The 25,743-nt window shown below is 43.8% G+C and overlaps 1 protein-coding gene across 1 annotated transcript; it reads left to right on the top strand.

Moving 5' to 3' along the window:
• The first annotated feature begins 695 nt into the window (after positions 1–695).
• Positions 696–25,743, top strand: ANP32B (acidic nuclear phosphoprotein 32 family member B). The gene is made up of 7 exons (XM_024560106.3): positions 696–1,092; positions 10,908–11,057; positions 14,829–14,951; positions 20,230–20,419; positions 22,997–23,121; positions 23,932–24,001; positions 25,295–25,743. The coding sequence occupies exons 1-7, from the start codon at positions 1,039–1,041 to the stop codon at positions 25,360–25,362; spliced, it is 780 nt and encodes a 259-aa protein (XP_024415874.1). The 5' UTR covers positions 696–1,038; the 3' UTR covers positions 25,363–25,743.

The following is a 25,743-nucleotide window of genomic DNA, read 5'->3' as shown; positions in this document are numbered from 1 at the left end:
AAGAATTTACACACCTCACAGGGGTCCCCTAAGGAATAATGGGATAAAAGTCTTCCGGAAAACTCTGTAAAACTCCAAGGCTCCATTAGAAATGCTAATTGCTGCCATGCTAGCCTACATTTAAATGTTAGAAACCCAGGGAGGTTCTACTGAACTCGGGGACGCTGGGCTTCTCCGTAGCTTGGGCAAGTGGCCGGAGCCGCCCCCGAGAAGGCCGACTCCACCCGGTGCCACGCGGTACAACGCTCCTGACGGGGGGTCCGCGTAGCCCTTCCATGACCACCCGTCCAAGGAGACGGCAGGGTTCGGGCTGTTGACGCATACGGTGGGGAGAGAAGGTGAACCCGAAAGCCGCAAGTCCCGCGCTCCCTGCACGTGCCCTGCCTTCGCGGCGTCGGGCTGGCTGGGTCAAGCCTCCGCGGCCTGACCTGGCCTTACGGACCCCCGAGGCCGGACCGTAAAGCCTCCCCGCTAGCCCCTCCAGCAAACGTCCAATCGCGGGCGGAGACCCGCGTCCGGGAGCAGCGAGGTGGGGCCCGGGAAGCCCCCAAGGAAGGTCTTACATCAGCCACCCCACGTGCAAGCGGAGGGAGGGGAGGAAGTCTCTCCAGTCCCCCGGGCTGCGCCTTTCCCCCCAGCCTCCGCCCCTCCCGCCGCGTCTCCCCGCCCCGTCCTTGCTGCAGCCGCGGCCACCTAGTCGAGCGGCGCCGCGCGGGGCCGAGTGGAGCGGAGCAGCAGCCTGCGCCGCGTCGCCGCGTTAAGCGCAGTGCGGGGCCTCGGCCGGGGGCGGCGGTAGTGAGACCAGCGCTGCGCTCCAGCCCCCTTTTCCCTCCATGGTTTCTCTCCGCTCCCGTGAGTAACTTGGCTCCGGGGGCTCCGCTCGCTTGACCGCGCGCCGCCCGCTGCCCAGGACCGCGCCGCCGGCCTCTGCCGCCAGCAGACCCCTTCCGACGGTCCTAGCTGCGCAGGCCGGGACGCCTCTCCCCCCTCCGCCCCCGCCGCGGAAAGTTAAGTTTGAAGAGGGGGGAAGAGGGGAACATGGACATGAAGAGGAGGATCCACCTGGAGCTGAGGAACCGGACCCCGGCAGCTGTAAGCAGAGCCCCCTTGGGGAGCCCTCTCCTTCCGATGACTTGCATGTAATGGTGGCCACCTGCGGGGCCCCGGGTTCTCCGGCCCCGGCGCGGGGATGGGCGCAGCTCGCGGGCTCGGACGGGGAAGGCGGGCGGGCGAGCGGGCGGGAGGGCGCGGAGGGGGGAGCGAGCGCGCGGGGATTAACTCTTTGGCGTCCGCGGGCCCCCGCGGCCTTCCGGGGCGGGCGGCGGGGTCGGGGGAAGCAAACTTTGCGCTCCTCGTCCGCCGGGGCTGTTCCCGGGGGAGCGTGGGTGCGAGTGGCCGGCGGCGAGGGAGGGAGGAGGGGGTTGTGTAACGCTGGGAGCCATGTTTGCAGCCTCTCGGGATGCGCCGCCCGGCTGGGACCGGGCCTGCCCGGGAGCTGCGCGGCCATCCCGGGCTCGGTCCGTTGCGGACCAGGCCGGGCTTCGCGCGCCCCGGGCCGGCCGGGGAAGGGGGCTCGAGCGCGGAGCGTGGGGGTGGCTCCCCCAGCCCGGGCTCGCGGTTGGCGCCGGCCCGGCCGAAGGGCAGGGGCCACGAGGCGAGGAGAGCGCTTTTCCCCCTCGGATTTGGGCGAGAAGCCCCCTCGGGTGCCCGGGGGCTCAGGCGGGCGCGGCCTGGCCCGCGCAGAGCGGGGGAGGGGCGAGCCCGAGCGGCGGAGGTGGCGCAACTGCCGCCCCTCCCGGGGCCAAGTTTGAAAAAAGGACGCGGTTCCCGCCATTTTTCAAGACTAAAAATAAAACTTTCTTCACCACGTCTCTTGCTTCCCCGTCGCCTTCCGGGCCTTCCCCACTGCCAGCCTCCCAGGGCGGGACCCGGGCGGCCTGGGTGAGCCGTTGTGGCGGCGACTTCGCCCGCCCTCCCGCGCCGCGGCGGCGGCGGCGGCGGGGCCCCGGCCCCCTGCCCGGGAGGCTGGCCCCTCGGTGTGGGCGGGCGGCGGCTCCTCGCGCCAGCCGGGGCGCGCCACAGGCCGAAACAGCGCCATGTTGGCGGGCGCCCGTCTCCCTCCGCCGCCGGAGCCGGCCCGCGGGCCCGGCCTTGCCCGCCCGTCCCCGGCGGTGGCTGCGGGCCGCCGCTCCCCAGGCGGAGCTCGCCTTGTTTTCTGCCTGCCTCGCCGGGGCTCGGCTGGCACTGGCGGGAGCTGTGCGCTCCGCCGCCGACTCATCGTCCCCGGAGAGCCCTGTCCTCCTCCTCCTCCTCCTCCTCCTCCTCCCTCCTTCTTAAAAGGGCAACGCCAGGCGGCCGGCTTCGCCCGCGCCGGGCCTCGGAGGCCTCGGCCCCCGCGAGTGCATAGTGCGGCCGACCGAGGCCTGCGGTCGGGGGCGGCGGGTGGGCCTTTAGGAAGCGCCTCTTCCTTCTCCGCCCCTGCCCTCCCCGGGAGCCCGGCGCGGGGCCACGGCTCCTGGCCCCCGCGCGAGGAGGCCGCGCCTCTGCCAGACCCCCTCGTCGGTGAGTGGCGCGCTCTGGCTGGAGGTAGACGAGGGGAAGTCCGCCCACCCCGCCCCAGTCTAGTGAGCCGTGGGTGCGTTTTCGTGCGGTCAGGGAGCCGGGGCTAACAAGTTGCCCACTTGTGGAAATGCAACCAGGCTTTACCTGGTATGCGGGAAGTTTTGAATCCCCGAGGTCTCCACAAATGAGGGTGGGGGCGCCGCGCCGCGTGGTCACCCCGAGCGTCCGTCCCTGGGGCGTCTGAGGGCGTGGGCATCTCGACAAGAACCCTCCCAGTTTTAAGGTTGAGGTCGGACCACGGTCGTCCCTTCGGCTCATCAAGTCAGACATTTTGTGTCGGCCACGTGCTAGTACGTTGAAGGGTTAAGCTTCTTCACACTGCGAAACTCGAGGAGTTAACGTTCTCCATTTGTTCATTTCATGGGGTTACGTTATTTCTGGGTAGTTGTAAGTAAATAGAACGTGGAGTAATTAAATGTAGCCAGAATTTCCAAAAGAAAAGTACGCACATGGACGTAAGTGTTTTCAAATCTAGAATTTGAATTCTTTGTGCGCAAGCTAAAGTACTATAAACGACTAAGTAAGACTTGACTTCGGGTGGTGAACACAATACAGTATGCAGGTGATGTATTATATAGAATTGTACGCCTAAAACATAATCTTACTAACCAACATCACCCCAATAAATTCAATAAACAAGGTGTTTTTTTTTTTTTAAGGGAGAGAAAACCTTACAGCACTTGACAATTTAAAAAACAAACTACTAAGAGCAGTGTTGCTCCCAGTGGGAAATACAACTGGGCTGCTGTTCCCAGTATATGGAATTTCTTCCTGTATAAGACAACTAATACATTGCTTTTTTTTAAGTACATATATGTGCAAGTGTTAATTTTTGAAGTAATCAACTTTGGCCTTACCCTCTTGCTAAGGACAGGCCAGTCACATGTCTATTTAATTAAAATTCAATTAAAAGGTCAGTCTGACAGTTGCTCTATCCACATTTCCCGTGTTCAAACGCCGCAGTTGATTAGTAGCTACTGGATTGGACGGCACTAGCCTTCGGTAATCCCGTGGTTTACTGAACGGATATTTGAGTACCAGCGGTCTGCCAGCACCTGGCGAGGCGGTGTGACCGGGACGGAGCAGCCCGGCCCCTCCCTCCCGGGGCCTCGGACCCCGGTGGTGCCTGTTGCGCTGGTGCAGTTAGGGGCCTTAGTGTCACAGAGCCAGCCGAGGCTGTGATGGACTCTGCCAGGGAGACGAGGCCAGTAGGAGTTAGGTTCTTAAGAGAAAAGACGGAAGCTTGGACCTTAAACTGAAGGCTTTGGGGGAGAAAAAAATGCTGTGGGTTTTGAAGGGAAATTTATGAGGAGTTCAGTGTTTTTGCACAAAAGCATCATCTTTTTGGCAAATGAGAAATTCCAGGATGGCTACTTTAAAACCAAACTCAGCTAGTCACATGACTCCTTATGTTTGTGTGGGGCCAGCTCTTAGAGAGTTGGATTGGCCTCTGGGATCCTGAAGACTTGTCATTTGGGGAAAGAGGAAGAATTCTAAGTCCAAAACAGCTCTTGATATCAGAGGTATGTTCTCACAGTGGAAAAAAATGACTTAAGATGGCTTTTGAAAATAATCTTCATAAAGAATGGCGCTAGCCATTCAAACATATAGGCTGGCAAGGATAGGAAATAGTTTGTATAAAATATTAGTATTGTCCGGTACTTCACTGGGAACAAATTGTACAGCCCTAGAACAGGGCACACACAACACAAGTTGTTGGTAGGAGCAGCTTGTTACCACGCATGTAGGGACAGGTAGCACTGATATTAGCTCTCTCTGTTTGAGATTTTTGTCGGAAGTTAAAAGCCAAGCAGTTCCTGTGGTTCACAGTCTGAGCCCCTGTGGGACACTGCTGGGCTGTATGCTAGACTGAGACCTTTAATATGCCGTAAGGAAGAATAGTCTTTCCTTAGTCCCAGTTTACTGAAAAAAAATTAGGGTTTTTTTCCCAGTAAATTGGCATCTATTGTTATGTCTATTGTGATATAATTTTGAGCTCAGTGGAGTATTCTAATTGTTTGCACAGCAACTAATTTTTTTCCTTGTATAAGTAATACATGTTTGTTGAAGAAAAATTACATATGCATAAGCCAAAAAATAGTATAGATAAGCAAAAATTAAACAAATTTCTTACACCCATTCTACCACTTAGACATTCTGGTTGTGTTGCATTTAGTTAGTTATAACCAAAGAGAGTAAACATCTTTATCTTTCTATGTAATTATTCATTATAGCCTCATTGTTAATGTCTGTATAGATTTTAATTTAAGAATCCCCATGGGGCTGATTAAAAGGGTTTGTTTTTGTTTTTTTTTGTTTGTTTTTGTTTTTGTTTTTTGCCATTTTAAATAGTACTGAAATGAACCTCTCATAAAGTGAATCTCTGTTTCTGCCAAATTGCTTTTTAGAATGGTTTCCTTTACCCACCAGTAGGATAGGGGTGTTTCCTTCATGCCAGTAGTTCTACCACCCAACCACATTGGAGAACCACTAATAAAAATCTCTTTATTGTTATTTTGAAAACATTCTTTTAAAGTAACAGTAGGGTAAAAGGTTTGCACATTGCTTAACTCAGAAGAATGGAAATGAGCAAGAGTAGCAGGAGTTACTTTTTCTTTCTACATTTTTGGATTATTTCACTTATTACAAGAACCATGTTATTTTCTTAATTAAGAGATTTGGTGATTTTAAACGATCTGTAATTGCTCCATACTTTTTTTACCCTCCTATAACAAGGATAACGTCATTGGGGAAGGTCACCCAACCAGTTAGATAAAATCAATCTGTTTTTAGTTTAGTGTAGCTGGGGGAGCGGGAAGTGAGGTCAGATTGGAGAGGATGGAAGGGAAATCACTTAATGTCTTCTGCAGCTTCCAGCTCATCCCCATAACTTTTAGCTACAATATAGCTCAAAATTTTCAGAAAACAATATTGTTTTGCTGGTAGCTATAGAAAACAAAAATCAGAGTTAAATAGGAATTAATGGATTTTTCTTTTAAATTCTTATTTACCTTAAATTAATGTTTGAGAAAAGGCTAGTTTAATTGGAAAATGGGGTATGAAAAAGAGTGACTTTGACCCCAACAGTTAAGCTACCTATTTTTGAGCAGAAGGCCAGCTAATTATTTTGGACCAAATAGTTCCCCCTAAGTTGTACACCCAAATGTGCAAGTGGCTGCCCACGGTTCCCTCCTTAGGTAGTAGTCGTAGAGGACTTGGGGCATAAATGGGGAAACTAGGGCCATTTCTTTGATTAGAACCCCCCAATTTATTCTGGATTTGTAGTGTGAGGCAACAGGGTTATACCACTCCCTCCACCACCCCACGCACACCCACGCACACTCTTGCACAGATGTATTCTCCCTTGTGAGGCAGTCTGGATCCCTTTTACACTTCAGGAAGGAATGAGGGAGTGGACAGTCTTAGTTATCTCTGAATGCTGCCGACCCGTGCTTGAGAGCAGGTAACCTTTTCACCAAAGTCCTTTTTAGAACCTCAGACAGGCTAGATGGCTCCAGGCCTGTCACGCTTGGGCACAGAACTCAGTGGGACCCTCCTGTGGTCTCTGCTTTCTGCAGTAATTCCCACCCTGCTCTATCCTCTTACTGTGCCTCTCTGGAGGCCTGTTCTCGGGTAGCACATTTCTTCACATCCTCAGCCTTCCTAGAAAAAAAGTACAGGGACATGCCTTCTCTGCTGAGCCATACAGCCCTTTGCCCTACACACCCCAGTAAATTCTCTTGCCTCCTACTCAGAGAGAAAATTAAAGGTCTCAGTGTGTGTTCCCTGAAATTCTTGGCTGTCTCACTTATAGACTCACCTGTACCTGTGCCTGTCCTAGCTGTTTCCTGCACAGGAAGAACTGCCCTTCCTCCAACAGTAGCACAATGATACTAGGTTGCCCAAAAAGTCTCTTATGTTTGACACATTTTTCATTTTCACCAAAAACTTTATTGATTTGTATATTTTGAGTATGTCAGCTGTCTCCCGCTATTGGCTTCTAGTGGGTAGAGGCCAGGGGTGATGCTAAACATTTTCCAGTGCTTAAGACAGCCCCACAGCAAAGAATTATTGGGCCAAAATGTCAGTAGTACCAAGAAACTTCGCAAACCACTTTTGACATGTTTGATCAGTCACAGCCCCTTCTGCATACACTGCACCAGTCTTTTTTTTGCGTTTCAGTTGTGTATCTGCTTCTCTCTTCAATATTAAAATGACTGCACAAAAATTCACCAATTTTGATATTTTTTATAAAATGCACGCTGATAAGACAGCTGTCACAATGCAGTCTAACAAAATTGTTTTGATAAAGACAACTAAGCACTACTAGAGCCATTATTTGAAAAAAGCATAATGGACTTTTTGGCCAACCCAACATATGTTGGTTTTAATATGCATTTGTATTACTTCTTATAGTTAAACATTTTTTTAAATGTCTATTGATGATTTGGTTTTTTGTCAATATTTCTTTAGGAGTGCTTTTTTCCTCGTTAGGGTAAAAACCATATCCTCAAGAAAAAGGTGAATGAATGCAACTACCTAGAATTTCCAAATATCAAGAAAGGTCATAAGAAGTGTTAAAAAGAGGGGTTGGTTGCCATTTTAAATAAAGAACTCATAACTCAATAACAGACTCAAGTGGTGTATTCTTTCACCTAGCAATAGATTGTGAGGAAACAATTGTAATTACACAAGTTTCACATGAAAAGATAACTATGGCATTATTTATACTAGGGAAAACTGGAGCTGTTCTAAAGGGAGGATTGTAATTGATGGTACATCTATACACTTTAATTTCTTTAGCTATTAACAGATATTCAGAGTTGTTACTTTAAAGTATGCTAAGTTATGTAGTTTTATCTCACCTGTATTTAAAATATACAAGGGCTGAAAAAATATGCCAAAATATCAGTAGTGATAAACATTAATATGCTTTGCATTAATGTGATTATGCAGAATGTAGGTTTGGTTTATGTCCAGGTTTTCTCTCATTACATCATCTGCTCAATCCCACCACCCCATACAGTATTCTTAGCAGTGACTTTTCTTACCTTTATTTTATTTCTTTTAAAGGTTTTATTAATTAATTTATTTATCTACCTACCGATTTATTTATTTATTTATTTATTTATTTATTTTTAGAGAGAGGGGAAGGGAGGAAGAAAGGGAGAGAAACATCAGTGTGTGGTTGCCTCTCGCATACCCCCAGCTGGGGACCTGGCCTGCAACCCAGGCATTTACCCTAACTAGGAATCAAGCTGGCGACTCCTTGGTTCACAGGCTGGCCCTTAAGCCACTGAGCCACACCAGCCAGGGCTTTTTACCTTTATTTTTAAACATAGATTAATAGTCTCATCATTGAAGTGCAGAAGAAAGCTCTAGAGAAAAGTCCCCCAGCCACTCCCTTTCTCTCCCTGAGAGATGATTCCTATGAGATTTTATGTACATACAAGAAAGTGAATGTGTGTTACATAAATAATAATATACATGCTGTACTTTTTTCATCCTAAAGTGTATCCTGGAAATGAGTCCCTTGTTGATGGGCATTTAAGTTTTCCAATTTTTTTCAATCACTTCTTGTGTCTTATTTCATAAGCCTCTCTGGAGGTTTCAAACTCATGCTTCACTCTTGGCTATTCCTCATTCTTCTCGAGTCTCCTTTGCAGCATTCATAGGATTCCATCCCTTGTCCTCTTCCTAGGAATTCTACCCTTCCACTAGTGTCTCCATCCTGGTGCCTCCTAAATAGGGAATTTATAACCTAGACTTCCCTTGAACTCCACACCCACTTGACTGCCTGGGGTTCCTTTCATGCGGACATCCGATGGGGAACTTAAGCTTGGTATCCCTTTTGTAATTCCTTGCACCTCCCTCAGCAAGCTGTTCCTTTCTTATTTCCATCTAGCTGCATGGTTCCCCTTTCTGTAAGCCAGAACCTCAATTCCTCTCCATCATCTTTTGTACTCATTTGCTAAACCTGCAAATTAGAACCACTTTAACATTTTTTTCTCCCAATTTCCTCTTCTTGATTCTTAAACATGTTTTAACTCACATTTAATAGCTTTATGGTAGTTTTTGATGATTCTCATTATAGTAGAATTTTACTAGTTGAAAGGAATTGTCCAAAAGATGGTTTCACCCAGTGAGCTGGAAGGCAAAATGGCTTAAGAGGCAATATGGCTAACTCTAAATCCTTCTTAGTTGACTTGTGGCATATGAGTGTCATACTGTTTAATAATTTTGCATTCTCTGTCAGACACAGTCATAGGAAGTTCCCCAAACCAAATGGGACCATCTTAGTAGTGTCACAGTATACTACTTAGCTGGGTGTCCATTCCAGTTCACGTTTTCTATGGTTTGTTGCGTTTTTCTTAATACAAAAGAAATACCTGCTTGTAAAAGAAAAGCAAGTGGGTACTATTTTCCCACCTCATAGATGAGGAAACTGAGGTGCAGGGAGGTTAAGTGGCTTGCCCAAGGTCATGTAGGTTTTAAGTGACAGAGCCAGGATTCTGCCCAGGCTTATGATCAGAAAGTAGGTTTGGTTTATGTCCAGGTTTTCTCTCATTATATCATCCGCTCAATCCCCTACAATCCTGCCACCTCATTCAGTATTCTTAGCAGTGACTTTTCTTACCTTTATTTTATTTCTTTTAAAGGTTTTATTTATTTATTTTTAGAGAGAAGGGAAGGGAGGAAGAAAGCGAGAGAATTATTAATGTGTGGTTGCCTCTCGCATGCCCCCAGCTGGGGACCTGGCCTGTGACCCAGGCATTTACCCTGACTGGGAATCAAATTGGTGACCCCTTGGTTCACAGGCTGGCGCTTAAGCCACTGAGCCACCAGAGCCTGGCTGTCATCAGTTGACCTGTTAGGTTTTCAGATGTGCTAATTTTCATCAGAAGAAAGAAGAACAGCAGAGGTATCTAGAGAAAAGAAGGAAGGAAGGAAAGAAGTAAAAAGGTGTAAGACTGCGGGCACCCTGACTGGAACCAGGGCTTCTGAGGAGGAAGCAGACAGGACAGTGAGAAGTAGTGAAGAAGCACGTGAGAAGCTGTGGTGATGTAGGTATCACTGACTATAAATCTGTTTCCTTCTCTGTACAGTGAGGGAGGGTGGTGCAAAGAATAATAAGTTCTCCATAAATGATAGCAATTGCTGGAGTAGGATCCTTGGATTCTGTAAGGGAGGATGAAGCCAGTACTAACTAGCTCCTATCATTTTAGAACTATCAGCATCTCCCTTTCTCTCTCTCTCTCTCTCTCTCTCTCTCTCTCTCTCTCACTCTCACTCTCACTCTCACTCTCACTCTCTCACTCTGTATACACACACACACACACACACACATATGTACACACACACAACACTTGATTGATGTTATTAAACTTGGTAGATTCACTGCAAGAATGCCTTTGGCAGTTAAAACTAATTTGCATCACTATAAATTGATCAAAACGTGTTAAAAAAGTTGCAAGTTTCAGAGTCAACCACAGAGCAAGAGTGGCAATAAGGATTAGTATAGTATTCACACAGTAGACTGTTAAATAATCAGTATTCAAAATCTTTAGATGTGACACCCTTGGATGGATTTGCGTTTGAATTTCAGGCCTCCAAAGAAGATTTTATGGTCTGAAAAAGGAACCTAGTTTAATGTCTGACTATTCTGCCCTCTATCATTCTCACATATAACCCAAATTGGTCTTTGTTTTGAATTAAGGCCTTTTGCATCTTGATCCCTTCTTAGTGTCATATAATCTTAGTGAAGATTAATAAAAACCACAAGTGAAAGTGTTTAGTGCTGCCAGAATCTCTTCGTGATCCTGATGGGAAAAGTAAAGCACTCCTCCTTTCCTTGTGTCATTCTTCTGGGCCTCGAGGTAGAGACTTGGCCTAAAAGAGGGCGCGGGGTATCTTCACTCAGCATTTGTGGTCAGAGCTACCCCTTGGAGAACAGACTTGGGAAAAGGAATAGGGGAGATACGGTTTCTTCACTTATATCTTAAGAACTGTAGTTTCTGTCTTGGAAAGGAAAGAGTCTAAATCTTTATTTATACCATGGTGTAACATTCCACCCTTGGTATCTATTAGTATATTGTTACTAAAGGCTTAATCATTTTTCATTTATTTATAACTGTGATCTAGGTCTAAGTAGAGGCTGCCTCTATATATGGGTGTGTTTTGCTGGGTGTTTATGGTTGGTGATTTTGCTTTTTGTTTTTTGTTTTTTGTTTTCTGTGTGTTTTTTGAAAGCTTGTCCTTTTTTCTTTTTCCTTTGTCATCCACAGGTTCGAGAACTTGTCCTGGACAATTGCAAATCGAATGATGGAAAAATTGAGGGCTTAACAGCTGAATTTGTGAACTTAGAGTTCCTCAGTTTAATAAATGTAGGCTTGATTTCAGTTTCAAATCTCCCCAAACTACCAAAATTGAAAAAGGTAAGTGCTTTTTCTTTAACAGTAAAAGAGAGAACCATCCTGACGAGTGAAAAAACCCATATGATTTTACCTATAAGGAAGTGTTTAGCGGAGCAGAGAGCACACGGCCTTTAGAACGAGGCATATCTGGGATTGAATTACAGCTCTTTCTTTTCCTTGATGGGTCATCTTCTGCAGGTTACTTAATCCTTTTAAGGCTCAATTTCCTCACCTATAAACTGGTGATACCACCTGGCCTTACAGAATTGCTGTGATGTTTGGAAATAATAGATGTTGGATGCTAAATAAATAGTAGTTATGAAGAATAATTATTTTGTGAATAATGTATTACTTAATGTTAAAAATTTGTTTTGATAATGTTAGGTACGTTTCATTCTTAGTGTGCTCTGGTTTAGGAAACAAGTACCTATCACTTTTCATGTTTTGATTAAGGGTGAGTTTAAGAAGTAAAGACTTAAGATGTATAGTCTTTATGATGATTCAAATCCATTGCATAATTTGTAATGACTAGAAATTCAAAAGGGCTTACTGCAAGAATTCATTGTAACAACACTACTGTATTTCCTCATCCTAGCTGTCGGTCCAGTGTTAGCACCTCATGGGTCTGATTGCACATCAGTCACTATCCACCTCCAACCCCCTTCTTTAAATTAAAAAGAGAGACATTTTTTCGTGTCCTTGCACATTTAACTGTCACAGTGCCCTAGAAAGTCAAAACTGGAAGAAACTTTGATATCTTAGCTAGCGCCGCCTTTTATAGGCACACTAGTAGACCTAGAAAGGTATAGTAGTTTGCTTAAAGCTACCCACAAAGGTGCTTAGTGCTGGAGCCAAAGCTAGAATCCATATCCCCTTTTCCCTAACCTTTTTTATTACATACAGAAAGTTATGTGGTCATGTAAGCATTGCAGAATTCTTCACTGTTTAGGCGTTCACTTCGTTGTCTAAACAAAGGTGTGATCAAATTTAAGCAAAGGGCCAGTATGCTGTTCCTTTAGTTTGCTTTTGAGTCCTGAGAGGGACTTGTTTTTCCCCAAGTACATGAATTAAAAGCCAGAAATGCTTTTTCCTTTTTTGCCTTCTTTAGGTAATAAATAATAAATGCTCGGGCAGCCCTCATGGGTTTTGGGGTGACCTGCTTCCTAAACAAATGACTCCTCTTGTATTTAAATGGTTAATTTTTTCCTTTCTTCTGATAAGTATGTGCTTTAGAGATTCAAGAGTCATCCTTTATTTGCATGGGTTGTTGGTGACACGGAGCTCTGGTTAGCCCATTAAACAACCGATGGCTTTTTAGCATCTGTCCACATGAGCGTGATGCTAGCAGATCTTAGTAGTATGTGTTTTATGTTCTGTTTTCTTAGCATCCCGATACATTTTCCTGAATTACTATGGTCTGTGTGCTATCAGACTTACTCAGAAAGTGTATCAGTGATCATCGATATAGAGGCTTTATCAGATCCTTCTGAAGTCTTATTTTAATCAGTCACTTGTAGAGTTAGTGAGCAAGGAATGGAAATATCCATGGATCAGACTTAAAGGCAGATAGGTGTTCTCACAGCTGATGTGGACTTTACTTCCTACAGCTCGGGTGGTTTTATAGCAAGAAACAGGATCCAAAAGAAATTTGGTATATATTAATAAATGTCTCAGGTTTCCTAGAGTTACCCATTGCTTGCATTTCAGATTAATAATGCTACTGAATTCTTTGGCGGATTGCCTTACTTCTGCTACTACCTTGTCGAGAGGATGTGAATATTACATATGTATGGTATTCTGACCAATGGAAATAAGTAGTCCCTTTTGTATTTCGAGTTACTAATACCTCAATAAAGCTAATACTTGAGAGTCTTTGTTGACTGTAGACATATATTTTAAAATCTATACAATGAACCCTGGCCAGTGTGGCTCAGTTGGTTGGAACATTGTCCCACACATCGATTCCAGTCAGGGCCTATACCTAGGCACGGGTTTGATCCCTGGTCAGGGCGCCTGTGGGAGGCAACCAGTTGGTGTTTCTCTCTCTTTCTCTCATCAATAAACAAACAAAAAATTAAAAGCTCTATACGGTGATAAGCCATTTGACTGGAACATCCCATGGGAAGGAAAGAATTTTCTGAAATGTTACATTCTCCTCTTCTAAAATATTTAATAACACCTGAGCAGCAGACTTTTTTTTGTTTTGTTTTAAGGATTTTATTTATTTATTTTTCAGAGAGGGGGCAAGGGAGGGAGAAAGAGAAGGAGAGAAGCATCGAGATGCAATTGTACATTCCTCGACCAGGGTCTGAACCCATAACCCAGGCACGTGCCCTGACCAGGAATCGAACTGGCGATCTTTGGCTTTGTGGGACTGTGCCTACCTGAGCCGGTCAGGGCTTCAGCTGTTTTTTAAACCGATTGTTTCAACAACTATTTAAATTTTTAGAAATTACTCTAAACAGCTGTATTCTGCAGCGTAGGTTCATTTCATTGCATGGCATAGACAAAATGACATGGCGTTTTCATGCTCTCCAAGGTATGTAGCATAGTGCAGAGGGCATGGATTCTTCTGAAACTAGCCTTCCTGGCTTCAAATCATAGATCCACCACTGTAACAGCCGTGTGCTTTTGGGCATGTTACATAGTGTCTGTAATTCATTTTCCTCATCTGTCAGAGGGAGTAATAATTTTGCCTACCCCGTGGGGTTATTGTGAGATTGAGTTCATGTACAGGGGTGGGCAGAAGTAGGTTTACAGTTGTGAGTATGCGAAGCACTGAATTTATTCTTGTATTGTTATTTATTGTAGTATTTTCCATACAAACAACTGTAAATTTGTTTTGTCCACGCTTGTATTTCTAGTGCTTTGAACAGTACTTGGCACTTAAGTTCTAAGTAAGGGTTAGATACAGTTACCGTTGTTTTTGGCACTTAAAATAGGGAATTAAAACTAGCGGTATGGCCTAAGTTTTTTCATCTGCAAAATAAAGAATTTGAATTAAATGCTCTTGACCGTCTAGTTTTTCCAGGCTCCAGTATCTTTCATTCTAAGATGCTAATATTCCTTGCTAAAGGCTCATTTCCCTCATTGGCACACCACTTGCTGTGCTACTTGACCTGCTGCTAAGAAATTAGAGTAGGTTCTTAATAAAGGCCAGGTTTATGCAAGAAGTGGCCTCCAGGGAGTTGGTTGTAGCTACCCTGAAGCTGTTGCCCCATTCCCTTTCCTGGGGTCATGGGCCTTCTTTAAGGGCTTTTTGGGGCCTGTGCTACTGTAGTCTTGAGAGCAGCATTCCCTGGTGGCTTCCCGATGGAGAACTCCACAATGTGTCAGCACTGTACAGAGCCAGATTAGGTTTCAAGTGGGCATAGCGAGCTTGGCGTGGCGCACACAATCAGCTGTTTAGAATGCATGGACCATTTACCCTTCCTGGCAAGCACAGAGCATTACAACTTCTCAAAGAATTCTAACTTGCTTTGACCCACTTTTTAGGTTAGAAAATGTATTCACTGGTGTTAGGGGCCAGTTCTTGAGCAAACTGTTAAAATTAGTAGGTGGTTGAGAAAACACAACTCTTCTCAATTTTGTCCTGTCTCTCCTGCCCTGTAATGCTGCTGGGGTCTCTGTAAATCACTTACCAGGGTTCACTCAAGCAAAATGGATATGGTATATGCTAATAAAAACAGATCGTTTGACCTTGGTATGTAGGAACTATCTGCTCTTTAGAGCCGTAATTACATGTGCTTCTCCGTATATTTGTGTGTGTGCCGTGTGCGTTTTCTCTTGCAGCTTGAGCTCAGTGACAATAGAATCTGTGGAAGTCTGGACATGCTGGCAGAAAAACTTCCAAATCTCACACATCTAAATTTAAGTGGAAATAAACTGAAAGATATCAGCACCTTGGAACCCTTGGTAAGTAATTGAGAATTTGGAAACCAGGACTTATTGGTCATTTTCATTTTCATATTTCTTTATAGTAAGGGAAATGATTGGAAATAACAAATGAATGCCTGGTACTGTGGTAGCTTCCGTCAAAGGGGAATTCTTTTCTTTTTTCTGTGTGTGTGTCTGTGTGTGTGTCCTTTTAGAACTTCACATGTTTAAAAAATTAAACATTTAATTTTTCCCCAGACCGTCTAGGCTGTCCTATATTTTTATAGAAAAAGTTATTTGTATTGGGTGGCATATCTGAATTACAGATGGAACAGAAGTCCAAGGATAGTGGCAGTATATTGTAGGTCTCCGAACTCCTGGTCTTGTGCTGTAGCTGGTCAAATTGCCCAAAGTTTTGCATGGGAACCCCCAAGTCCTCCTCAGTCTCATGTACTGGGATGGGCTATGGAAAGTTAAGTTCAAGTGCAATGAGTTATAGACTTGCTGTGTGACTTTGGGCAAATTGCTTCTTTTCTCTTGGGCCTCAGTTTCCTCACCCATGAAACAGTATAATAATCCCTACCTTACTTACCTCTCTTAGGAGTCCTGAGAATAAAATAAGGTAATGCAATTTGCTTTGTAATTTGGGAAGCTGTGCTAATGGGGGTCCAACCTATGTGGAAGTCGTAGTGTCCAGAAAAGAGCTTCTGGAGGCAGGAATTAATGCAGGGTATGGGGCAAACCCACAGGCTCTTCTTTTGGCTAGCATCTGGACATTTCTGTGAATTCAAGATTGTTAAATGACTGCTTTTCCTAAATATGAAATTCTATAAGTTTGGCGTGCAGGTAGAATTCCATTTCAATGAGGCTAACATGATGTACATAAAGTCATTGTTTATATGAACTTCCAGACATCAGTTGGGAGAGGGCTATAGAGCAGATAGGAATTGCCTTTCAGGATCCAGAAGAGCAGAACCCAAGAGGGCAACAGTATCCTCTATCTTTTCTGATGTCACAGCATATGTATAATTGGATTTCACATCAGTCTTACAGAATGTTCTGTTCGTATTTCAAGGGAAGGTAGAGTTAAATTATGATTTCTTTCAATGAAGAGGACTTCCTGTCAGAATCGTAGGGTCTTCTCCCTCTTACTGACTGAGGTGCTGCTCCACTGTGGATGTAATCATCTCTTACTGAGCCGCTTTATGTGTGCATTTCAGTAAGCGGACTGTATTGAGCTCATATTCCTCATACATGTTGGGAAGCTGTTTCTCATCTTTGCTCCATCAGTTTTACCCCTTTTTTTCTGCTGTAGGTAGGTATATCCAGATACTTAGACTCCTTCTTCTTTTTTTTTTTTTTTAAGATTTTATTTATTTATTTTTAGAGTGAGGGGAAGGGAAGAAGAGAGAGAAAGAAAAACATCAATGTGTGAGAGACATATCGATCGGTTGCCTCTCGAACTCACTCTGGCTGGGGACCGAACCCGCAGCCCAGGCATGTGCTCTGACCAGGAATCAGACCGGTTACCTTTTACTTGGTGGGATGACACCCAACCAGCTGAGCCACACTGCTCAGGGCTAGACTCCGTCATTTTTACCAGTTCCATTCTTCCGAACCAGTCCCCATTTCCAGTGTTTAAATAAACATTTACTGAGTTTTGCAGTGTTCAAGGACATTAACATTGGCCCACTGTATCCTCATATAAGCTATCTTCATAGAAGAGAGAATGACTGTAGAGAAAATCAAGTTTAGAAAACAAATACTTACTGGTCACAGGATAAATGGAGGAATAGGGATTCAAATCCAAGTCCACCATTCTTTGCACTGTTCTGGGACCTGTTCTTTTTTTATCTACAAATTTACTCCATACCCAAGTTGACCTAAACTATTCCAACAGCAGCACTAAATGAAGTGCTGATGGTCTCTTGGTCAGGTAACTACACTAAGCCTTTATTGTTTGTATTAATGGCAGGCCTGTCAATTTAGGGTCACTGTGAGCATGGGAACCTCTTTTTTCCTGGAACAGAGTACCAGGTAGTACCTTTCCATGCTGGTGGATCACTGGCTGCTGCCTAATTCTTACGGCAACCCGAGTCCTCTTTGATGTTTCCTCAGAAGCCTTTGTCGGTGTCCTAGCATGCAGAGGCAGAGCAGGAGCCAACATTGTGCGGGGCGCTCTTTGCTTGGGTGTTCCTGATCTGGTCAGTGGTGGCTGTGAAAGTCTCAGTCCTCGGGACAGTGAAGAATGAGAAATAGTCGTCATTGCAGTTACCATTTTTGGAGGATCTGCCGTGTGCCATTCACTGTAGTGGGTGCCTTATGTATGTTATCTCATTAGTAACCTCGGGACGTTTCTGCAGAGCAGATAGAAATAGCACGCCCCTCATTTTACACACAAGGAAGCTGAGGCTTGGGAGAGGCTGAATCCCTTGTCCAGAGTCACACACGTGGCTAGCCAATGAGAGCTGCAGGCCTGCACACCCAGGACTCTGCAAAAGCCTGAGCTCCCACCCTTCTCTGAAATTGCTGCTCAGATTCCTAGGGGTGCTAAGTGGGTCCTCTGAAGTTAGAGCACGGAATAAAATAAAATTGTAGGAGAAGGTGAAGGGGGGAAGTGTTGGGTCTATTCTGACTTCTGAAAGTATTCTTCAGTGGGGAAAACACCATCCTCATTCTCATTAACCACATACATTTTGAACACCGTCTACATTGAGCCCCGTTCTTACAGTCACTGCAATGATTGTGAATGCCTCTGCTTGCTACAGGGATATTAATCGAGAGACAAAGAAGGCATCAATTCAAACTTCCTTGGACACCTTTTTTAAGAGACCTGGGCCATCCAAACCATCCCCCAAAGCCCTTCTAAATTCTAAGAAGGCAAGCAAAATTATTGTTAATAAAATGTTTAATGTTTATTATGGCTAGCCTATTCGTTTTAGGCCAAATTTATGATATGATAGAGTTGTGAAATTTTTTTTTTTTTTTTTTAGCAGTATTTAGACATTACATTGGGATCCTGAATGATCTGTGTGTAGTATATTTGGGGCCTTAAAGTGTAATGTTACTACTTTAAACAATTCTAGGGTACTACAATTGTTTGTGATTTTGTTTATTTGCTTTCACTTAGTTTTCTAGCATACTGTTTGGCATGTTCTAATTATAATGGTTTCTTTTTTAAGAAGTAGTCAAAAATATCACAGATTCATAGAGTTTCGAAAACAGGAGAGCCTTGGAGGCCCTGTAGAATGGGGTAGTTGAGAACACAAGGCCTTGGGGCCCTGTGGAGCACTGGAAATCAGGGGTCGTGTGCATCCATCTGTTCCTGGGGAGTAAGTCTGAGCAGTGAATTTTTAGACTGCGCCTCTTTGGGAAAGCTGCCTAAATTTACTTGTGGTTATATCCTAGCTGGTATAGCATCAACCTTTTTGTGAAGAGAATAGAGTTCCCAGTATGCCAGCTAGTTGTCTGGGGTGGTATTTCAGCATTTTTTTCTCTTGGGCGAGAATTCATACCTGGGCCTCTGGAGGTCAGGGCTGCCCACTAGGTAAAAGCAGTTCTTCCCGTGTTGAGAAGGACTGGGGACAGCTTTCTGAAGACCTCAGGGGACTGACTTACATAACGCTGGTGTTTTGAGGAGTACGGTTTCCTGTTGCTGTAACTCTGCTCTATGTTCCCAAGGGCTGCTCAGTGAAAATAAAATAAGTGTGGGAACTTCATGTTTGACCAGGAAGATGATGATTCTGTAAGTGCAGGGGTCAGCAACACTTTTCCTCTAAAGGGCACAATAATGGATCGTTTAGGCTTTGTCAGCCATACAGTCTCTGTCACAGTTACTCAGCTTTCCCACTGTAGCACAAAAGAAACAATACGTAATATATAAGCAAATGAGTGTGGCTGTGTTTGAATGAAACTTACTTTGCAAAAACAGGTAGTGGGCCAAAATGGGCCAGCAGACAAATACACAGATATCTCAAGTCCTGAAGACAAGGTTTTGTTTAGTCTGCATTTCTCCTCAGGTCCTTGTGAGTGTTGGAATAGCTTTCCCCATAAATCATCAAAGCCTTTAAACATCAACATTGATTTTTTGCAACTTAACTTCGCCCAGAGAGCTTCTTCCTATTTTTGCATTTCTTTTTTCTTAGAGAATACCAAGCTTTTTCTTTTGATTCAGAATGATTAAAGTTACGTTTATGGAGCTATGTAGCATATGTGCTCTGGGCTTATTGCCCCCATTCTAAAAGACACCAGGCTACATGGCACTTCGTGTTTGCTTTTTATGCATTTGCACCCTCGCTTCTCCATAAGAGGGTCTGCCGTCACTTCCTGTTGCTCTCTCTCCTCACTTGCTTATAATAATACCTCTGCCCTCCCATTCTCTTAATTCACTCTTAATCAAAACTTACTAGGTGTGGGGTTGAAGTACTAATACACTGATGTCCTAACAGATGAAGATCTGAGTAAAATACCTGGAAATTTTCCTATCTACTTTGATTGCTCAGAAAGATTTTTCTTGGGTCAAGCTTTTAGGCCCTAACTATTATGGATAAATGAAATGGAGGCTCCAAACAAATGAGGTGTTACGACAAAGTTTCAAGGTATGGTAACATCAGAAGAATATTACATGGAAAAGTCCGATAATAGCGTCGATCATTTCCCCAAAAGCCATAAAAGAAGAAAAGAACGTAATGTTGCTCTATTTCCGAAGTTTGAACTATGAGTTTCCCTTCCTTTTCTCCAGCCTGTATTGGTTCCCGTCTTCCCAGAAAACGTCTGCACCACCCGGGATTGTCTGTATTCCTTCTCTAGTGTTTCACGTCCGTGTCCCCAAGTAGCAGTCTCAGACACTTTGAGATTGAGTGGATTGATTGATTCTTTGTTTTGTGTTTTTCCCATATTACCCCAGAGTATTGAAGACTATGCTTGATACCCAGTCAGTTCTCATTGGCTGGGTATCAAGCATAGCCAAATGTTTAAACTCAGTTTTCAAACCAATTTATTAAATTCTCTGATTTGTCTCATAGTATGAAAAGATCCAGTTTTAATAACTACTTTTTCAACTTCATATTTCTTAAGACTGATACTGCCAGGAGAAGACAGTTCTTTGAAGGAAGTAGATGCAGAAGGGAAGGACTAGTTAAAAATCAAGTGGCCTCTAATATAAAGGTTGCAAAAACTTGAAATGTTTTCCTGTGTATGAGGCCAAGTGGGTAGTAGCTAATTAAATATGAGCCTAGAATTTTACCTCTTTAGGAGAAGGGTTTTGTTGTTATATTCCTTTGGTTTAGGAGGTGTGTTTTTTGATCCTTTTCTTCAGAAAAAGTTGGAATGTTTGAAAAGCCTGGATCTGTTTAACTGTGAGGTTACTAACCTGAATGACTACCGAGACAGTGTCTTCAAGCTCTTGCCCCAGCTGACCTACCTGGATGGCTATGACCGAGAGGATCGAGAAGCTCCTGACTCAGATGCCGAGGTGGATGGTGTGGATGAAGAAGAGGATGATGAAGGTGATTGGATGTAACATTTAGTGGACCTAATTTCTGCCTTTCAGGGGTTCTGATAAAGCTACTGAATGTTCTTGCTGTTGAGAAAAATAATTCATATCCATGCATAAAGGCATTGGTTAAATTTGAAGCTAGGACCTCTGTTTAATTTTAAATAAGCTCTTGGGATATTGAAGCCTTTAAGTGATTCCAAATGAAAATGGTTTGTTAGCTAACGTGTTGAATTTCGAGCCTAGAGATCACAGACAGCTGCGACTCAGTGAAGTACTTGTGATTTACAGTTTATTGAAAGGACCATCGTTTCATGTCCCCTGGCTTCCTCCTAGCGCGTCCCTTGTCTTGCTTACTGCTCACTTATCCTTGCAAACTCACCTTTGTCACCACTTCCAGGAAGACTTCTGACACCTGCGGGAGGTTGGGTTCATGAGCATGCTAGAACACCCCCTTGCCATCTCACTCACAGCACATGGCACTCTGCTATTCTTGTCCCTTCCAGCTGTGCTATGTATATGTTACATCCAAATAAATAAAATAGCTTTCCTGCTCTTCATATATGACTATAGTTTAAGGAGGTAGTGATTTCAAAGTACTATATGTTGGATTCCATTTTTCATTAATAGGGGAAATAATATCGGGCTATAACATGGAATTAGAACATAGTTTTTATTTTTGGCATTTAATCAAGATTTTTTACATTCAGTTATTTTTAAGACTTCGAATGTTTTCTGCCCAAAATGTCCTTCAGATCAGCTTGTGCTCCCCTTGCACAATGACGCAGTTACTGGGAGTCAGTGTAGGAGAAATGACTTCTCGCCTCCAAGTGGCTTAGAGGAAGCAAAGTGATTAGTTTTCACATCAGTCAGCATGAAGGAAATGTATTCTGCAATTTCTGATGTTGCTGGAATTTGCAGTATTACTGTATTTGAAGCATTGTTTTATTTTTTCTTCAAAGAGTCTTATAGTTTTAGCTCTTACATTTATGTCCATGATCTGTTTTGAGTTAATTTTTATTTTTCAGTTAAGCTGACATTCAGTATTATTCTTATATTAGTGTCAGGTGTACAGCATAGTGGTTAGACACTAACATAATGTACAAAGTGAGTCCCCCCCATAAGTCTATTACCACCACCACCCCTAGTACCATAAGTAGTTACTACCATATTATGGCCTATATTCCTTATGCTGTACGTTACATTGAAGCATAATTTTAGATATCTCTTTTCTTTAGAGATAAAAATACACAAGACAGAAGTGATCGAGAAGAGCAGAGGAGAAAAACATGAGGCAACCTGGGTGCAATTATTGGTGTAGTAGAACTCAGGAAGCATTTTTACAGTTTTGCAGGAGATTTGAAACAAGGCAAAAAGATAGGATAGGATGTAAGGGGCTAACATGGACACAGACTAGGACATCTTGCCTTGTTCCCCATATTTATGACACATATTCCCCTCACCACAGGTTCTCAGTTACTCCTAAAAGCACTCCGTGCCTCTTGTTATCTATTGGAATTCATTTTAAACAGGTTGAACAGCCCCATGTGCCAGGAGCCTGTAAAGGAAATTCTCTGGAGGATGAAGATCAGTCAGGGCAACAAATATTTGAGTATTTCCTACGTGCCAGACACTGTGGAAAACAGTTTTGAAAGAAAAAAAAAACCCCATACATACGTGGTTCTGTCCTCTTGGAGCTTACTGTGTACTAAGAAGAAAATGTTAAGTAATCACAACTAACCAACTAATCACAAGTGAGCAGAGTATGTAGTGATGGAGAAGCACTGGGTGCTTATGTGAGAGTGTGAGCTGGGATTAGGAGGTCTGGCTTGCCTGCCCGAGGAAGTGATTTTTACCTGAGATCCAAAGGTTGAGTCATTGTTAGTCAAGCAGGGAAGAAAGGGAAGAGCATTCAGAAGCCAGGAGGCAGGAGGGAGCACAGCAAGCTCCAGGACCTGGAGAGCTAAGACCTGCCTAGCTGGAGGCCTCCACCAAACGGTGGGGACACAGAGGTGGGGACACAGAGGACGGAGGTGCCTCTCAGCCTGCCCCTCCCGCCCGTCAGAGGGGTCTCCGAAGTTCTCTGTTTGGGAAGCTTTGTAGTGGTACCCTTACCTCAGAAATATTTTTCTTGTTTTGTTTCCATTTTTTCTAACCTTTTACTATGGAAAACTTTAGACATAGACAAAGGTAGAAATAGTAACAGAACTTTCATGTTCCCATAACTGAGCTTCAACAATTACTGGTTTATGGCTGATCTTGTTTTATACATACACCCTACCCTCTTCCCCCTTCCTTCCTTGGAATCAAATGCCAGACATCGTATCACTTCTTTAATGAGTGTTTTAATGTACATCCAGTTTACCAGGAGTCCTGGCGTCGGGTTTGATGGGACTCTGTTGGACAAAAGGACTGAGCTACAGCGGCTAGGGAGAAAGGGCGACTCTGGTTCATGGTTTTCCCCGACATTTGTAGCCCAGCATCTGTCCCGTGGACCAGCCCACAGGTCCCCAACACCTGAGCAGGTGTACTCCGTGGTACCCAGTGGGACATCAGCAGTATTTATGAATTCCTTTTGGACTGTTTTCAGAAGGAGAAGATGAGGAGGACGAGGAGGATGAGGATGGTGAGGAGGAAGAGTTTGACGATGAAGAGGATGAAGATGAAGACGAAGATGTAGAAGGGGAAGAGGATGAAGATGAAGTCAGTGGGGAGGTCAGTGCAACTCTTCTGCCCTGCTTCCTAATTAAAATTAGTTTAAAAGAACAAAGGAAAAAGAAAAGGGAAAGGCCTCCTGAAGAAATCAGTGTATTTGTGAATAGACTGATATCAGTTCCATTAATTTAGCTCTTGTAACTCCCGCTCCCTTTTAATAAATACTAAGTGGAATGCTTACTGAATGCTAACTAAGAGTGGAGAGTGCAGTGTTAAATAAGAATGTGGTCCTGCCTTGGAAGAGCAGGCAGTCTGGTTTAATGGGACACCTAGTAATACAATATCTCGAAGGAGCTAAATGCCACACAAGGACAGGAGAAAGGAGTGACTTGACTTTGACCCTCAAGGAGGTTTGTAAAAACAGGCAAGGGGTTAGTTTAGGTGTCATCAACAAGCATGTTGTCTTCTAGTACAGAAATCAGGCTGAGCACTTTGTGTGATTTTCATAGGTTTTTAATGAAATTAAGTTCCCGGGAGAAGCTTTTTATAACAACGGTAATGTAGAAATCTTTGTCCAAAACTGCTTTGGAATTCAAGATTTTTAAGTCATGTCTTGAATTATTCATTTAAAGTTGTATACTAATTAAACATGTCTGGAAAATAAAATGCTTCTGAAAAGCAATTTGCAAAGAAAATTTTAAATTAAGCTTATTAAGAAAAACAGATTTCAGTACATCAAACTACATAAAAATAACATTAAAGTTTTCTCCTTGATAGATTGTTACATTTGTTGGGAAATTATTTAGGTTTTTGTACTTCTCAACTTGGCAGAATTAGTCTTAATAATTATGTGCCATTACCATTCTTTAGGAGGAAGAATTTGGACATGATGGAGAAGTTGATGAAGATGAAGACGATGAGGATGAGGATGAGGATGAAGGTGGGTCTAATGCACGTACCTTGTTCCACAGTTAAAAGTTGCAGTCGGGGGTGGATACCGTTGATTTAGAATTTGGAACCACAGACAAAATAAAATGCCCTTTGCCCTGGTGGTCTCACGGGCTCTTTGCGTGGACAGGTAGCCCTGTCGGTGTGTCTGTGCTAGTGCCACCCACCTGCCCTACAGCAAGTGATTGGGAATGCCTGTCTATGGGACAGAGGCCCAGTTTTCAGTCCCCACTCTGGGACTGTGTTTAGGCGCTACCATTTGGGTTATTGCCAGGCTTGAGGTTTCTATGTTTTGAATTCTTTCCTTTAGAAAAGTTGTAATTGCGTCGTAAATTTTGCAGGATGTGTACATAGCACCTTCCCATTTTATCACCTGTTTTGTCAGTGTTATTCCTCTCGATACCTCCCCTGACCAAAACCAGTGAAACACCCATTTATCACTCACTGAAGGTACAGATTCCCATGCTTGTGTAGGTTTTAGACTACCAGGTTGTTCGCTGCGCTTTCTGTTGGTTCAAACGTTTTCAGCATCTGTTCTCTGTGCCTGGCACTAGACAAATTTTACCATGGTAGAGCAATCATTCGGAACTGATTTCTGCCTTCATGGAACTTTTTGGAACCTAATTTGACAAGGATTTAGTCAATTTAATTGAAATAGCCATGAATTTTTATTAGTTGAGAAAACAGTGATAGGTAGGCCTCTGTGTCTGAAATACCTAAGGGGGTCTAAGTAATCTTTTTTTTTAATTAATGTTGACTTGGTACAATTTGAGTCTTGCCATATTTAAGACTAAATACTTTGTGTTATCTCATTTAATCCTCAGAATAACACTGTAAAACAGTACCATTGTTCCCATTTTATAAAAACAAGGAAACAGGCTTCAAGGGAAGAGGTTGAGCAGCCTGCCCAAGGTCCATTGTTAGTGAGCATGGGTCAAAAACAGACTAACTCCAAAGTCCTTGCTATGCTTTTAATAACTGCTAATGTTTCATTGGACCAGCCAGTGTAAGAAACATTTGGGAGACTGCAACTTAAATTGAAAACACAGGTTGGACTTTGCTGTGAGTTGAGATGCTACTGTACATTTTGCCCTTCTTGGTTCTGTGGTCACTACTTATGCTTTTTAAAATTAATACCTCTTAATGAACAACCTATCAGATCAAGCTGATATCTGGTTTTAATCTCTCAACCATCAAAAACATTCATTGTTTTTACCTCCATTAGCAGTAAACTAGGCAGCATACCTTTTCAATTGTCTCAAAGTGAATTTTTGTTATTGTGCAGAGGAGGAAGAAAGTGGCAAAGGTGAAAAGAGGAAGAGAGAAACAGACGATGAAGGAGAAGATGATTAAGATGCTAAATAACCTGCAAACAAAGAACTGTTCAGTATTGGTTGGACTGCTCGTATGGATTTGGTAGCTGTTTAAAAAAAAGGTAGCTGTGATACAAACCCCAGGACACCCACCCACCCAAAGAGCCAAAGAATAGTTCCTGTGACATTCCGCCTTCCTCCATTTAGTCCCTTTTGGAAATTCACCACCAAGCTTGGGGACTGCACCCCAGCAAAATTGTAAGCGTTGTTAGGTTTTCATGTAAGACTCTTGCTGTAGCGTGGATAGCTGTGATTGGTGAGTCAACCGTCTGTGGCTACCAGTTACACCAAGATTGTAACAGCATTTTTACTTTCTGTACAACAAAGAAGCTTTGTAAATAAAATCTTAACATTTTGGGTC

The sequence above is a fragment of the Desmodus rotundus genome, chromosome 1 (genome assembly GCF_022682495.2).
Source record: "Desmodus rotundus isolate HL8 chromosome 1, HLdesRot8A.1, whole genome shotgun sequence".
Lineage (NCBI taxonomy): Eukaryota > Metazoa > Chordata > Mammalia > Chiroptera > Phyllostomidae > Desmodus > Desmodus rotundus.
Note: the sequence above shows the minus strand (reverse complement) of the source record. Positions and strands in the feature narration are given on the sequence as shown.